At 37.0% G+C, this 17,913-nt stretch overlaps 1 protein-coding gene across 6 annotated transcripts in view; it reads left to right on the forward strand.

Moving 5' to 3' along the window:
• LOC129779357 (hemicentin-1-like) overlaps nt 1-17,913 on the forward strand; it is an 866,908-nt gene that overhangs the window by 415,162 nt on the left and 433,833 nt on the right. The window contains exon 1 of one of the 6 annotated variants that reach the window (XM_055786774.1): nt 8,211-8,434. The exons of the other annotated variants lie outside the window; for them this stretch is intronic. Within the exon in view, the coding sequence (XP_055642749.1) occupies nt 8,434 (1 nt within the window). The 5' untranslated portion in view covers nt 8,211-8,433. Of the gene's footprint in view, nt 1-8,210; nt 8,435-17,913 lie in introns of those variants that run through there. 6 annotated transcript variants of the gene reach the window in all.

A 17,913-nucleotide genomic window follows, 5' to 3' on the forward strand; every position in this document is an offset into this window, starting at 1 on the left:
GGTGAAGCAATTTTTAGCCAGTGCTCGAACATGTCCCGTACTCGCCAGATCTAGCCCCATGCGACTTTTTTTCTATTCCCCAAGATCAAATCCGTGTTGAAAGGTACCCGATTTCAGTCCGTAGAAGAGGCGAAAGAAAAAGCAACGCGGCTTTTGAACGCCATCACAAAAGAAGAGTTTCAGCACTGCTTCGAACAATGGAAAAAACAAGGTGTGTGAGTAGCCAAGGGAAGTATATTGAAGGGGAGCATATCGTTGTACCGTAATTTTTAAAATATAACCCTTTTTCGCAACCAGTCTCGTTATTTAATAGCCATACCTCGTACAGGGAGGCAAGAGCTGCCGAAGTCCACCGTCGGAACAAGCGCGAGTACGAGGAGCAGGTGCTCGCCAGCGTGCGGAGCTTCTATAGAATAGTCAACAGAGTCAGAAGCAGGAATTTCCCCGCGCCGGTGATGTGTAATGACAAGGACGGCAACCTGCTTACTAAAAAACCAATGGTTGCAGCCAGGTGGAAGGAGCACTTTCAGGCGCTTTTGCACGGTGAGGAGCAAGATGAGCAAAACAGGAACAGGATGAGGATTATGAATAACGAACAAGCTGTGGAGCCACCCCCACAAGAGGAGGTTAAAAAGGCGATTAGTGAGTTGAAAAACGGCAAGGCCGCTGGGAAGGATGGCCGAACTTCTAAAAGCGAGAAGCGAGTGGCTGTACGATGCGATACACCAAATCATATTGAGAATCTGAGCGGATGAACAAATGCCGAACGACTGGTCGAAAGGCCTCATGCCCTATCTACAAGAAGGGCCATCGACTCGATTGTAGCAATTATCGGGGCATCACGTTACTCAACTCCGCATACAAAGTGCTCTCCCGTATCCTGTTCTTCAGATTGAGACCGCTAATGGAATCCTTCGTCAGCGAATACCAGGCTGGTTATCGACAGGGGCGTTCCACGACGGATCGAATGTTCACCCTATGACAGATCCTCGACATGTTCCGGAAGTATAACTTGCAGACACACCATCTGTTTGTAGATTTTAAGGCGGCATACGACTCAGTGAAAAAAAAAACGAGCTGTGGCAGATTATGCTGGAACACGGGTTTCTTATGAAACTAATTAAATTGAGTCATATGACACTGGAAGGATCGATGTCATGCGAGCGGATAGCTGGCGAGACATCAGCCGCGTTTGTAACGTTAGATGGACTGAAGCAGGGGGATGCGCTCTCCAACTTATTGTACAACATAGCCCTTGAAGGAGTAGTACGAAGAGCAAACGTGCAAAGAAACGGTACGATCATCACGAAATCGCACATGCTCCTTGGTTTTGCGGACTACATCGGTATCGACCGTAGGGCCGTGGAGGAGGCCTTCAGGCCTTACAAGAGGGAAGCGGCGAGGTTGGGACTTATCACCAACTCTGACAGAACAAAGTCGAGTTGCAGCTGCGAACAGGGTCTTCTTTTGACCCTGTTCGCAGCTGCAACTCTTTGGACTTTTGAACTGAATCAATTGCTTTTTGAAGTCTTTTCCTTGTTGCTGATGCAGCGACGCTAACTGAAACTAGCACAATGTCATATGCATAATCATTTTCGTTTACAACATTTTTGTTTACATTTTCTGAATTTTTTGCAAAACGCATAATAATTATGAAGAGGGTTGGCGATAAAGCCTCGTTTAAGCGTCGATTTACTATCCTTTCAAGAACTTTTCCAACACATCTCAAAAGAGTTATAGGTCGGAAATTGTTTAGAAGATGTTGGTTTTTGTCTGGTTTCGGGAGTGAAACTATCAAATTTCTTTCCAGCTTCTTTCCAGGTCAGGTTTCTCAGCATAGGATAGCAAATCTCATCTGGTCCTGCAGAGCCTTGGTTGGCTCTACTGAAAGCCCACTCAAGATCAATAATGAGAAGTCCCTGTTGTAATCAAATTCAGAATCGGAGTTGGAATCAATGGGCTCATTTTCGTATTCGGCTTTTCTGGTTTTGAATAGTCTTTTGTAGTTATGGTTGGATGAGGCTTTGGCAAAATGTTCCCCAAAAGCTTCTGCTATTGTTTTATGGGCAATAGTGTACTGATCGTCAATAAGGAGATTATATTGGTTTCTTCTCTTTTTACCATTTAGCCTTCCAATTTTATTCCATAAGTCTTTTAATGACGTTTGAGGATTGATATCCTCAACAAACATGGCCCAATGGTCTTGTTTGGCTTCAATTATGGCAGATCTAGCTTCGCTACGCGCCTTCTGGAATCCCTTCAACAGAATGTCCAACTTGTATAAGACCACCCTGATTATAGTTCGTTGCAACACAAACCGTTAGAATTTCAACAAGATACATTGTTAAATGCTTAGAATAATGTATATTTAACGTCAGTTTCGTTCAAAAGAGTTCTTTGTTTATTTATTGTGCTTAAACATGACAATTTCAGCTGTCCAATTTCTATAATTCCATTCCAGAATTCACAAGTATTATCAATGAAAAATTCAAAATGATCGACAGATTTACATGTCAATAATTGGCCTCGACTAATAACCTGGAAAATTTGTGTTGGAATACTGTTTACCAAATTCTGCTGAACGGATTTCTTGAATTTTTTCCATTTTTCCGAAATTGCGACATTGAGCTCTTCAATAGTTGTGTACCGTTTTCCCTCAATGTAGATTCTACGTACAAGGATCCCCTAAGATTTTCAACTGGATTCAAGCCTGGAAAGCGAGCCGGCCGATCCAAGAAAATAAGTTTTTGATCCTTAATCCATTGTTTAGTTTCCTTGCTGGTATGAATAGTAGCATTGTTTTGCTGAAATATGAGTTTTTTGTGACGATATCCACGCAAAAACGGTAGAAGAGAAGATTCCAGAACATGTATGTAATCCTTGAATGATGTGAAAGCAATCTTGAGCTTTCCGGTTGCACAGAATCCCGCCCAAACCATGCACGAGTCTCCACCAAAATTCCTGGTGGAAAAATACTGTTCCTCCTTCCGTAAATCACGCCAGTACCCATTTCGTTTACGCTCATCGCTTGCACACACACATATGAAAATCATACAATGTGTGGTAGTCACCAATACCTACACACTAGAATATAAATTGAAGCATTGTTTGTTTACAAAGCAGCAAGATCATCAACCTGGTCTCATGGAAGTTGGACAGAGTGTATTCGAGTTGGTGTTCCTAAATTTTCCAGGGTTTCCACAGGTTTTTGGAATATGTTTTAAAGCAATTTCAAGGATTGCCTGAGAAGAGTTTTCTGCAGACCAATCCTGTTTGGCTAAGAGGCGGCTTTCAGTCTCCAACTGATAGCCAGTCCAATCTGCAAATTCAAATTTACACCTTGGTCTAAAGGGTGTGTCACATCAAATTGCATCACGGAAAAAACGCTGTAGAAATTTAATTTTTAGGAATTATATCTTCAGCTTTCGCTTATAATCAGATAAGAGTGTATAGATCACGTTGGCCATGCTTCACTGTCAATTTTTCGTAAATTTGAAAAATGTCGTCGAACGAAAAGGAGCGTCGTGAATTAATCCTGTGCACTCATTTCGAGAATCCGGAGTTGTCACATCGGGACATCGGTAAGATGCTGGGAATCGTCCAATCCACGGTCAGCAGAGTACTAAAACGATACTTCAAGAACCTAATCATCGACCGGAAGGTGAAGAACGGCAAAAATGGATGCTCCGTCAGTGAAAAAGATCACAAGCGCGTAGATAAGCAGTTTAGACGTGATCCGAGAAATTCGGTCCGGGATGTCGCCAATAAGCTGAATTTGTCAAGTTCATTCGTCCAGCGGACCAAGCAGCGGGAGGGCCTGCGTACATACAAGGTTCAGAAGGCTCCTAACCGCGACGAAAGGCAAAACATGGTGGGGAAGACGCGAGCCCGGAAGCTGTACACCGAAATGCTGACGAAGCCGCATTGCCTGGTAATGGACGACGAAACCTACGTCAAAGCGGACTTTCGTCAGCTGCCGGGCCTGTTGTTCTTCTCCGCAGTGGACAAATTCAGCGTTCCGGAGGAGATTCGCAAGCAGAAACTATCCAAGTTTGCCAAAAAGTACATGGTGTGGCAAGCGATCTGCTCTTGCGGAAAGCGGAGCGCTCCCTTCGTGATGACCGGCACGGTAAACGGGCAGGTTTACCTTAAGGAGTGCCTACAGAAGCGCTTACCACTATTGAAGCAGCACGAGACCCGACCATCTTCTGGCCGGATCTCGCTTCGTGCCACTATTCAAAGGACGTGTTGGAGTGGTACGAAGCCAACGGGGTCACCTTCGTGCCAAAGGAAATGAACCCGCCCAACGCGCCGGAGCCTCGCCCAATAGAGAAATATTGGGTGATTATGAAGCAGGCCCTCCGGAAGAACCCAAAAGTTGTCAAATCGGAGGCGGACTTCAAGAGAAAATGGATTTCTGTTCAAAAAAAAACTACAACCTGACGTTGTACGGAACCTTATGGACGGGGTAAAGAGGAAGGTGCGAGCATACGGGCTTGGGCTCGAAGTATGAATAAAAAGAAAATGCCAAGAGTTGTTTAATAGTTTTTATTTTACTGTCAAAAATTTTCAAAAGGATCGGTCTACTGGGCGAATTTCTACAGCGTTTTTTCCGTGATGCGATTTAATGTGACACACCCTTTAGTGGGACTTCATTCATTCATTCAGAAGATTGGACAAGGGAAATAATAATGGGAAAGTGATCACTATTACAGTTGTCCTCATAGACATTCCATAACAGCTTCGAAACAAGTTGACTAGAAATAATAGTCAAATCAATGGCGGTAGTAAGTCCAGTGGAAGAATGTAAGCTGGTATGTTGGTCATTATTCAAAATGTGAATAGAGTGATCTGAAGTGAAATCTCCAATTATTGCTCCTCTTCTATCAAGGTGTGTGCTGTGTATAGGAGTATGGGAGTGAGCGTTAAGGTTACCTGTAATTATAAACGGGGGGCGAAGCTGGCTCACTAGGTGACTGTAGCCTTATTTCATTTGAATTTATTTCAGTTTCCATTCTCGTTTCCTTTTGTGTATTGCTGGGTTCGATTGCTATTTGTTCTTTGTTCATTTTTTTCTTTTCAGGTGGGGTTTTCATGATTTCTTTTGTAATAGTGTTTTTTTAGCTGGTTGTTGTCCGTTGAACAAATGTCATGTAATGTAGGCACCTTGGTTTTGATGGCTGTGTTGGGGAAACTGTAAATCGGGCCAACCAAAACGGGACAGTTAGGGCGTTTAGATAACGATTCACATTTTGCCGTTATTCAATTGTTTATCTTAGGAAAAATAATATTTTTTTAATTGTGATAGATGCCTAGAAATGTTTCCTATCAATTGATGAAAACATTTTTTCTGATCCAGTTAGAAATGTTCGAGTTATAAACATTCGAAATCTTTCATTTTTTCCTGCATGTTCTGTGTTTAGGTTTTCATTTTACTCCCCATACATTTCGGTTAGACGTAGTTCCATGTCAAAAAAAATAACAATGGGTTCGAGTAATCGCAACGAACTTTCTCTAATCTTCAAACCAAGGAACCGATCTTCACATCATTCTATTCTACTCGCTTTCTTAATACCAATTGGAAAATCGTTCCGTTCAATGCGAGCAATTTTCAATATCGCTCCCGTTGAGAGATGGAACCACTCATTCATCGCATGGAAGGACCGAAACCAGAAACCCGCCGGGGAAGCAACTATCTCCCAATTGGCACGAAATGGCTTAACAAAACTAGTGCTTATTTCGTATCAATTTTGGCAAATCTCCTTTCGTATATCTTTCTTCCTTTCGGTTAAGAGGAAGGGTTCGCTTAGCTGTCGTTCACTGGTTGGGCGACTGGGAATGACGTCTTTTCAATTTCTAGAGTGAGCCACTCTTCATTTCTTCTGATGGTTTTCGCTGGCGGTAGAAATACCGAAAAGTTGACTTTTTGTTTTCAATAAACATCTAATCGAGAATGATGGATTACTGACGGAAATTTTAATTCTGTTAATAAATTCCCACTATGGAATACTTGTCCACATGAACTGTAAGTCCGTCAGCTTTCGGAGTGCTTCGAACGATGGAGATAAAAACGTGGAGTGAAAAGCTTTTTTTTCCTCTCTCCAAAAAGGGATAAGTTACACCTATTTATTCGCCTTCAGAAGAAATCGCTTTTTTATATCAATCGATATCACAGAAAAATGGTTCATTTATCCTCGAGTAAAGCTTATCCTTTTTAAGGAGGAGAATCCTGATACGCTCTCGTGTACGAAAAGCTGGGAAATTTGTTCGTTTTTGTGCACGAGCTTGGCACTCCGGTTGCTTCCATGGAAGAGGATAGAAAAATGACGTAGAAAATGAATAGCTTATCGGGAAGCAGAAATCAATCCGTTTTTGCTTCACTTTACTGCTGAGTGTATTGACAGAAGCGACGAACAAGCTCGCCACGAATTTTATCATTCCTTTTATTTTTGGTGAGAAACCTACCAACCGGATAATGTATTCCGAACCAGCCAGCACTTGTCGAAACTGCTACAAGCCACCTACTATCTGCGTTTACATTTTAAAAACGGACAACCGTTTTTTGAGAGCGCTCCCCCCAAAAATATTGTGGAAGTGGAAGACAAACACAACAAACACAACTAATTTTCCCATCCATTCAAAACACCACCCGAGGCGATAAAAGAAATGAAAAATTGTGCAGCAACATTAAGCGCTGATGCGCCATTATATTGAAATCAAAATAATCATCATAATGGAAATTAGTACAGACGCTTCGGTTTGCTCGATTCTTGTCCCAGCGCCACTTTTCTCCCACTGCTATATCAGAAGCGGAAGATCGACGGCGGAAAAGACCGCCGACCAAAGTCGGAGGAAACACGTTCTGCGGTCCTCTGTGGTGGCGGTGTCTTCTCCTCGGAGTAGCGTCTAATTTTATGTGTGTTTCTCGTTTTTTTTTTTGCATTCAGACCAGGCTTTTTCCGGTGAGCTCCCCTCTCGATGGTACACTTTGCCGAGCAGCTTTGGGCTCTCGGTTGCTTTTCCCTCGACGACGACGGAATGATGGGTCACTTGATTCATCCGTTCTGAGCTGTTGTCGGGCGTGTAGCAAATAAACGTGAATAAGCAGGAATTGTGACGGTTGAAGTGAACTTGGCGAAAGAACTTGTTCTAGTTCTTTAACGGTTGGTTGGTCTGATGCGTTTTTTATGCGGAGGATTAATGAAAACGGCTGGAATAACCACTATGATAAGCCGGAGTTACATTCGTTGGATGTGATTGATGGGTATTAACTGCAGACTATGTGAAAGTGTGTTAAACTTTCACGATGGACGATTCAATTGTATAAATTTATTTATTTTTTCATCTCTAAAATTCATTGATGCAAAATCGGCTGAAAGCAATTTTGTCCCGAGTCGTCTATCAGACTCTTAACAAAAAAAAATCTTCATGTTATTGATTATTGGTGTTTGTTGTTAATTCGAACCATGTACTAGAACTGTCACCACCAAAGATGCCAACCTTCCTAACCTCCCCACAGAGAAGAGAAGTGGAACATGAGAGAAAAAAGTGGCAACGATTTGTGGCAAGAAAATGTAAACAGTGAAAAAATTGACAGATGGTTTACGCGGTTACGTTAAACATAATGTTAAGATGTCTCTATAACGGTGGGAGGTTCATATATAATGTTATTAATGTTAGCATCATCATGATAAACACGGCGAATGGGATGGAAATTACGAACTGAAAATTGAATAAAATTATATATATATATATATATATATATATATATATATATATATATATATATATATATATATATATATATATATATATATATATATATATATATATATATATATATATATATATATATATATATATATATATATATATATAAGTTAAGGAAACATCTGTGCAACTGGCTGTTAACAAAGAATGGGAACATTAGAAGATGCATGCTCTCAACGCATTCATGACAAGGATCATGAGATAGGCCAAAGATTGCAAATAGCCAACAACAATCTAAGCAGCAGCGATAAGGACTCCCACGACGAAAGCGAGAATGCAGGAATCCTAAACAAACCGATGAAGATGGAAACTGGAGGAACACAAACAGAAGCGCAATACCACAACAACGGAGGAGACGGAGATAAGCATGTTGGCGTGGCAAGAGAAGAAAAGGTTGAACGTTGTAGCAAATCTGTAAATAAATTAGTCTTAGTCCTAATGTCGTAGAGTAGAGTACTCTTTAAATCCGAAAGCCCGGATCGGGTCTTTAACTGGCGCAGTCGGTAGTTCCGGCCGCGAAACGTTTAAGTGTTTTTTTTTTATCGGGGGAATACCGATGAACTTTAAGAACTGATTGAACTGTGGTGTGTGTTAAACATTAAACGTGTAAAACGAGTGTGATATAGTGAGGAAAACACATCTTTCGCCTTCGCCGGAGCACCAAGTAAGTAATATTTTATATATTTCTACTATTTACTACTAAGACCAATAAAAATGGTGATCCAATTTACCGCATTTATTGCGTATTCAGTCTTAAAGTTTTATGCTTTTTTTTATACAAATAGAACTAGCTTAATAAACGGATGATTACTCGCAAAATGGCGGAATCAATCCAAAAACAAATAAAGGAAATAATCCTTTTGCTTGAAAAACAGCATATGCGACTTTCGAATTTGGAATTACCATTAGTGGGTAATCACTCCCAGAACGCGGTTAATAACTTTGATAAATTAAGGATCCCTGATCCTATTAAAATGATCCCAAATTTCGCGGGAGAGCCGAAAATGCTAGTTTCATGGCTAGAATCGGTGGATCAAAAAATCCAATTCATCAAGAACATAATTAACAATGAACAATTGATTAATGATGTAATGCCTTTGTGGGTGAGCATCATCAGAGACAAAATTATAGATAAAGCTAATGACGCTCTTGTAAATAGTCATACAAAATTAGACTGGTCGGCAATTAAATCTGCTTTAAAATATTCTTTAGGCGACAAAAGAGATCTTTCCACACTTTGTACAAGTATCCCTTACTTGAAACAAGGTTCAAAAGATTTAACTTCGTATTATGAAGAGTGCCGAAACTTATTAGCTGATATAAAGGCGAAAATTTTGTTGAACGACGAGACAAAAGTATGCGCTGTAGTTCTTATAAAAACATACGAGAGCATGATTACAAATGCTTTCATAGATGGCTTACATGCGAATTTATCGTCATTAACTCGCATTTATCGACCTGATAGTCTTTTAAAAGTCTACGAAAGTGCTTTAGATCAATACAATGCCATACAAAGACGACGTGAAAATTTTCCACAAAGAATGGTCCCTTTTGCGAAAAACAATTCATTTAAAGAACAATCACAGCAGCAATCATATTTCATGCACAAAAAACCTTTCAGAACAGATCACAAACAAAATCGACCTTCATTAATTAATACTAATCAGTTAGGTTCTTCGCGATTCATTAATCAAAAACAACCCACAAAAACAAATTATAATCAACGTTCTACCCCCAATTTCCAACCTTTTCAAAACAATCGAATTCATTACCAAGAAGAGATCCACAATAGGGAACACGTAGGTAAAGTATCTCCTGACAGTAATGCCTTTAACTATAACGAGTATTCATTAAATAAATCCGCTATTACTCAAAACACTCCCGAATTAAGGGATAACCTAAATTTTCAGTGGGATTCATACCCCAACCACAAATATATTTCATCTGGCCTCAAACAAAACCATAATTTCTCAGAGCAAAATCTAAAATTTTCAGAGGGATTCAGACCTCTTTCATATGATAAAGAAAACAGTTTTCTCCCATATCTGAATATTAAAACACAAATTGGAAATCTAAAATTTCTTGTCGACACTGGCTCTAATAAAAATTATATTTCACCAGAGCATATTCACCCCACAATGAAAATTAATTGCGTACCTCATCTAATTAAAAACATTTCCGGATCGCATAATATAGACAAATTTAGTGAGCTCAATATTTTCTTCAACTATAAATCACTACCAAGGCAGAAATTTCTTTTATTTCGATTTCATAAATTTTTTGATGGTCTAATCGGATACGAATCTTTAAAATCATTGGGCGCTATCATCGATACCGTATCCAACGAGCTACTAATAGGAAGTTTGAGAATTCCTATGAACAGAAAAACTTTTAACGGAACTGAAACGAACTTTCAGATCAATAATATTCATGGCGGAAAAACACTAATATCGAACAAAACACAAAATTCTTATACTGATCACAATGTTCAAATCGATCCAAGCATAATTAATACGAAAAATGTTTCATTATTCAACCCGAGTAGTAATCCAGTTATTCTAGAAACTGACTTACACAACAAAATGTATTCAAGCAATCGAACAAATCTCCAAAACAAACAAGAGCATAATTATAGGAAAGAGCGAATAAATAGAACAGTACAAACGGGAATCAATCAAAATCACGCAGAAATTATCGAAAATTTTACTTATACGAAATCCAGAACTCAGCAACCCTCACATAAACTTGATAAAAACAACGGAAGTGATGGAACCGTTGAAAGGTTCCGCTCAACAAGCAACGAAATATCTCGTTGCTACAGACACAAATTCGGAAACTTGACAACTAATGAAATGTTTTTAAAATCATCTATATTACATAATAATACAATATTATCTCCCCCAGATTTCAAGCGTCTAGAAGCTCCTTACGATATCAAGGATAGTGAAGAAAAATCATTCAACTTGGCAAAATTATTTTGATATCGAAACGAATGCGATATGAATGTTGTGGTAAAATAAGACAAATCTCAAAGTAAAACAACCATCACAATAAATGCGAACCGAACACATCTAAAATGTTAAATGAACCAAACATTACTTCTACCATAACAATAATCATATTCTTTCCCTTTCCAGGAAATTCTAAAATTCTTTCTGCCCGCTTCTATCAACTATATCCATACAATACAATGATTCTAGTAGAAATTCTGGTCTACTAATCATAAAAAAGCCCCAGCGATATAAGTCAATAAAATGTGCCCTAAAATCGACTAAAAAAACTCTTCTAGTACCTTATAAAATAAAAATAGAACGGCAAATTTAAAAAAAAACATTCATGTTTCAATTCACATTCTATTGCCAAAAATAGAAGAAGATCAAAATCACCGAATTGTATAAGATCATAAATTGAAGAAATAATAAAACATCTAGATAACAATAATTTTAGCGAAATCATAAATAGTCTAACAGACTGAAAGTAGTCTTCTGAAAAACAATGAGTAAGTTAGGTTTAAAATTATTCCTATCAGCATGAAACAAAAAGAAGCAGAAAAAGGGCTGATTTTTTTGCCGAATTTGAATTATTAGATTTGACTGAATTATTTAAATTATTTTCAATTGAGTATTCCTAGAGTCGTACAGCATATCTTCCAAACATATAATTAGTTAAACTTCGATTTACCTGACAATTTTTCCCATAAAAAAACTGAATTTCGTCACAAGTAAAGTAAAAAAAAAAATTTTTTTTCTAACAAATTTAGATCCAATCTATGAGTTCTCAAATCTAAATCCATCAGCATTTCACGATCATATGGAAATTTTTCGCATTGTATCGATTCTACAATTAGATAGTACGAGTTATTATATATTTTTTGTTAAACCTTTACAAGTGAGAAACACAACACTAAAAATGCCCGCCACCATCGCCATCATCAACAAAACCGGACGAATTTTCCCACTAAGAAGTGTAGCCGCATATCCGATAAGAACCGTCTTGAAGATTTCACCAAGAACGAGTGTTTCCCTAACTCATCAACTAGAGCCGATGATTGTACCGCTCAGGACTACTCTACACGAGCTGATGATTGTACCGGACATTCTGCCATGGATTTATATTGAGTCCGACTTGAACTTGTTTGTATTAAAGAGGCATAACACTTCGCAGTCAAAAAATGATGAAAACGCAGTCAAAACCCTACTGAAACGGGACGTTTCAGACTCGGAGAAGGGAGAAGTTAAGGAAACATCTGTGCAACTGGCTGTTAACAAAGAATGGGAACATTAGAAGATGCATGCTCTCAACGCATTCATGACAAGGATCATGAGATAGGCCAAAGATTGCAAATAGCCAACAACAATCTAAGCAGCAGCGATATATATATATATATATATATATATATATATATATATATATATATATATAATTTTTTTATTCAATGTCCAGTTTCTATGGCGAAGCTTCACTCGTAAATTACATATTTGTCATCGTTGGTGGAATACGACCATAAATGTTGTTATGAATAGCACAAGAAGTTATGATTACAATACATATGGATTTATTTTGATAATGCAAATAATAACGACATTATACATAAACCGATAAAATGCATTATAATATTTGTCCATAGCACTTTCAGCGTATATATATATATATATATATATATATATATATATATATATATATATATATATATATATATATATATATATATATATTTATAATTTTGAAAAATCATAACTCACGACGAAAAGAACACATCTCTGATTTTTTAATGTGTTAAGTAAAAAATCCTCAGATTTCAAGATAAAATATAAAAAAATAGCGCCCTTGGTCCCGAAACCATGTAAGCTATGAAAAACAGACACAATTATTAATCGCGAAAACAAAATTCAATTTTTTCGCAAGTGCAATATTTTTCCAAAAAATTCTAGCTCATTGGCTTTAATTTGATATATCGATCATCTCGGTTAAAATTATAACTCAAAAAAGAAAAAAGAACACAGCTGATTTTGAGTAAAAAAAGTAAATGTGTAAAAAATCCTCAGTTTTCAAGAAAAAATATAGAAAATTATAGCGCCGTTGGTCCCGAAACCATGTAAACAATAAAAAATGGATACAATCAAATACAATCAGAAAAATCCAAAAATTTCTTGCAAGTTTGATATTTTTCCAAAAAAAACTAGCTAATTAACTTCAATTTGATGTGTCGATCATCTGAATTGGCTTAGTGGTTCAAAAGTTATTAGTTTATAAAAGCTATTTTTGGGAAAAGTGAATAAAATCGAATCACCCAAAAAAAACAACTAGCTATCAATTTTCACGAAAATCTGAAAACCACTATATCAGTTTGGCATGGAATGGCTGAAGTAATACTACAATAGTTCACAAATTTCAAAGCTCGCGTTTTTCTTGTTGTTTTTCATGTCTTTTAGTGCGGCCATAATAATAATTAGGATTACTGCATTTGGATTGATGCTAGAAAATATAAGAATCATTAACTTCCTTGAATAGTGGATGTGATATAATCCACTTTATATTTGTATATATTCACATAACATTCAAAGACCCTTCAATAAAAATGGGATTGGAACAACAGAGTAAAACTGACATACAATTATGACGGATGATTGCTTTTTGATTGGCGCGTGCTCCAACTAGCGAATCGCCAATTAAAAAGCACTCCAACTAAAAAAGCGCCAATAAGCGAATGTGTACTGTAAAACTGTAAAAAATATAAAAAAATACACAATCGAAGACTCTTTTGTCGTTTATGAGTTTGTTTTTTTTAAGTTACAACTAGGCATGTTTGCGGATTAATAGAAAGATATGATATGTCGATTCTTGAAATAAGTTTGAAAGTTAAGAATTGGAAAAAAAATATATAAAATTCATGTGAATGGAGACGACTTTTGTGTACAGCACATGCCACTGGGGCCTTTTGCTGATTAAGTAAGATTTCTTCCAAAACGCCATAACTTTTCAACCATTGAGTCGATTTCAAAAATCGTCATATCAAATGAAATCTTATTCTTCTATGAATCAAATTCAATCGGACATTCAAACAAACTCAGAGATTAAATACTACAGAAAAACTTTATAAGCTTAGAAAATTTTCCACAATTCGCTCTTTCACACCAAATTCTATCTGGTCGCAATTTTGAACATATTGTCAAAATGATAGGGGTTAATAATAAAGCAAAAATAATCATGAATTTTTAATAACCATCTCAAAAAAATATTCAAAAAAAACATTTCTTTATTAATTTCTCTTCCAAATTTGGATAAAATTGCACTGAATAGTTAAAAAAGGGCAATATTAATATTTGAATAAACTTATGTAATTATAAACATGTTTATATAAACCTTCCCATCTTATTATTCTTCATTAAAGACCTTGCGTCAGGACAGCTAGAAATCCATACACTCTCAAATCAAGTGCCAAGTGCCTGAAAAAATTATATTCTTCACGTAAACAAGCGATGAATATGTGGACACTTTTTAGTCAGTGAATTGTATGGAGTTGCTGTGTACCCGGCATGTTTTTGGTGCCAACATCTCAAACGTCAAAAGTATTTGTTTTCTTCAAAACATCGATCCGCGTTGACGGCATTGAGCTTCGTTTACTAGTTTAGGGAAGCGTCAAAGAATAGCTGATTTTTAGACGGAATGAACGTTTTCAAAATTAAAATTATGAATGAAAATTAGCTTCTCTATATCAAATTGGTATTCTATTTAAATTAAAAACATTTTTGTTTGCAGGTGGTGAAAAAGTCTCATAGGAAAATTGTTTATGAAGACAACTTTATATTATAACAAAAAAATCAGTAACAATGTTGGAATTGTATAGCTATATGGTCAAATGAAAGTCAGAAATACGTGTTTCAAGTAATTAAATAACATGATGTGAAAATTTTCATTCAAATTTAAAAATTTAAAAACCGGCTTCGTGTCTTTTGATTTGATAGTGTTTACATTAACGAGTTTGGGACCCAAATTATGGCAATAATTTGAAGTCGCCACCAGACGTCGACACCATGCCACTGTCATCGCGAATTACCAATTCACCACCATCTGACATATCGTGATGTCGATGATGAACTTTGAACAGCATGAACAGCAGAGGGATTGTGAGATAGGCGGTGACGGTAGGTAGAGTGAGATAGCGATAATCGTGCCGTACACCTGCTTCTTGACACGTTTGCTGATACCCTGACGAACACTCAATTTTGCCTGATTTAAATGAAATGATCTTATGATAGAATGATAGTTTTTACTTCATCAAAATGTGCTCTCGTGGCCGAGTGGTTAGCGTCCCACACTATCATGCCGGAAGTTCCGGTTCGATTCCCTTTCTGGCCGGGGGATTTCTCGTCAAAAAATTCTTCCGGCTTGCACTGACTGTGGTCATGCGTATTCTAGAGCTTGCCCCTCCAGAGTACATCCAAGGCGTGTTATTCGGCATATAAATCCCAACCAAGTACTACTAATGAAAATGACGCAAGTAATGCTGCGTTGTGAAGGCAAAAAGTTCCACTGAAACGTTAGTGCCATCCAAAAGACTTCATCAAAATGAAAATTATCCGTAATAATTATACTGGGATTCCGGCCAAAGTTTTTCTATAGAGCTTTCATAATAGCCTACATAAAAAGCGCTCTGGTTCACACTTGTATAATGATTACTCTTTCTTTCGTTTATTATTTATCTATCCTGAAACAATTCGTGTTAACGAAAGTACATTGTCGACATTCACAAAAGCTTGAAGTTGACGTGAAAGAAATATACTTTGTGTGGAAAAATATTTCCACACAAAAAAAACTCATCATCTATATTAGGGTGCCAGTGAAAATGGCCATCTCGAGTATCAAAAAGTTACCCCATTAAAATGGGGGAGTAAAGGAAATCGGGGTTTTCGAAAAAAAAATTTTGATGCCAAATGTCTGAAAATGGCATGAAACGTGGAGATCTAATGTCATCTCGAAAAATATTTTTTTTGTCAAAAATCGGCACTCTGGGACTTCGTTTTTTTTCGGCATGCGAAACGAAAAGTATGATTAAGGTTGCCAATAAAAATAGTTATCTAAATTTTTCATTCGGAACTTGCTACGAAATGTTGATTTGCACAATAATATACCCTATGCAAAATATCAGCTCATTCGAACTTCATTTACTGGCGTCACAAACGTTAAAATTATTTTTTTTTAACGGAAAATCACCGAAAATCGAGATTTAAAAAAAAAATTTTGGATGCCAAATGTCTTAAAATTGCATTACTTGTCGAGATTTACAGTTATCCCATTATTTTTTGTTGTCAAAAAATGTTTTTTTTTGGACTTGGTCGTTTTCCGTCTGAAAAATCGATTTTTGAAAAAAAATTGTTTCGAGATAACTGTAAACATTTGGCATCAACATTAAAAAAAATTACCGATTACTATGTATTTAATACCGAAAAGGGTGGCCCTATGCAGAATTTTTCTTAAATTCGGCTTCAAAAAATTCGTATAACCACAAATTTTAAACCCAAACCCATAATCGTGATTATAGTATTTTTGTATAAACAATATTCAAATGATTTAACCGTCGTTCGTTTTTCAAACAGGACGAATTTAAATGACAGATCAAATGACAGATGGCGCCACGCCCGCTGCATCGAACTTTCATCCACACATTCGCAAGTAACCTCACTTCGCCTATAGCCTGGCGTATCGCTGGTGAGCAGAAAGTATTTTTGAATGAGTACAACGAATTATTGAAATACTTCAAAACACATTTGCTCGGTTTCCAAAATGACAATCACACTATTGTTATCAATCCTGATAAAACACTTGCTGGAGAGCACGTGTGTAGATTCAATGCGCGAGTGTTACTAGGATCATAGAAGGCGGCTGCACAGTGACGCGAGGAATTGTGATTCGAAGAAAAAACAATAATCTAGAATTCATCGTAGACGCACATCGTTCATACGATTCTCTTAATATTCTTCTTCGATAACACTAACGTTCCTAACGTTCGCCTTCTCATCGTAGTATTACTTGTATAATTTTTAGTAGTACTTAGTTGAGATTTCTATACCAAGCAACACGCCTTGCAAGCCAATGTAATATCTTTGACGGCAGTTCTGAAAGGACAAGACGAACATTGCACATTGCCGAATAATGCCGATCGGCCTGTACCAGGCGGCATATTCGGTTCGTTATGTAATGTTATGTTTTGTAATCCGTTCGACTCAAGTCCAATCGAGTTGTGCAAATGTGGCAACCTTGCGACGCAATTCAACATAAACAATAATAAGCCTCGTGTTCCATTTCTGTGAAGCAAAATTGTGAAATGGATATTCGATATCAAATATGTTTTCGGTTTGAGAAAGCAACACATTCTCCGCAAATGGGGGAAAATCTTGAACGTGTCTGATGATGATTTTATGTTATGGATAAAGTTTATAGACCAATAAGTTGAGTTATGGTCAGGACCAGTGTTGCCACATTTAAATCTATACCAGAGGGATCAAAATTTTTTTTCATCTGTACGTTTTTTCAAAAAATCTGTATCATCGAAAATATTCGTTGTAGAGAAAAAATAATTTGTTAGCATTAAAAAAATGCTCATTTGTTTACTACAAATACTACCTTTACATTTGCAAGTCATTCGTGTGTTTGATGATGCTTATACATAGTTTTTTTTATCTAGATTGCATACTTTAATTTTTTTAAATTTTCGAGCTGCCATCACGATGTTTGACCAAATCCTTTGATCTCAAAATAGTGTTCATCGTATCGTTGCTGAGCCGATTTCAAAGCTTATTTTTGTTCTGATTATATTCAGAAATAAATCGCTCGACAGTTGTCGAGAAGTGAGGCATATTGAGAACGCTACAAACAACGCATCGAAGCGCCGAAAAGGCAAACGAACAGTCAATTCTTTCCAAATTGTGTCCACCAACCCTGCTCGTTATATAAAATTGTGATTTACTTACACAGTAATTTCATCTTTAGGCTACAGAATGAATTCTCCACATCTTGTACATTCCCATTGTGGAATCCTGGAAACGCTTCTAACCCAACGTTAATGCTATTCAAATTGAAAAAAAGTTTCTGGGATTTAACATTGCCGTGATTCATCAAAATTGATTCTTCATCTCATTTGTT

Source organism: Toxorhynchites rutilus, chromosome 3, assembly GCF_029784135.1.
Source record: "Toxorhynchites rutilus septentrionalis strain SRP chromosome 3, ASM2978413v1, whole genome shotgun sequence".
Lineage (NCBI taxonomy): Eukaryota > Metazoa > Arthropoda > Insecta > Diptera > Culicidae > Toxorhynchites > Toxorhynchites rutilus.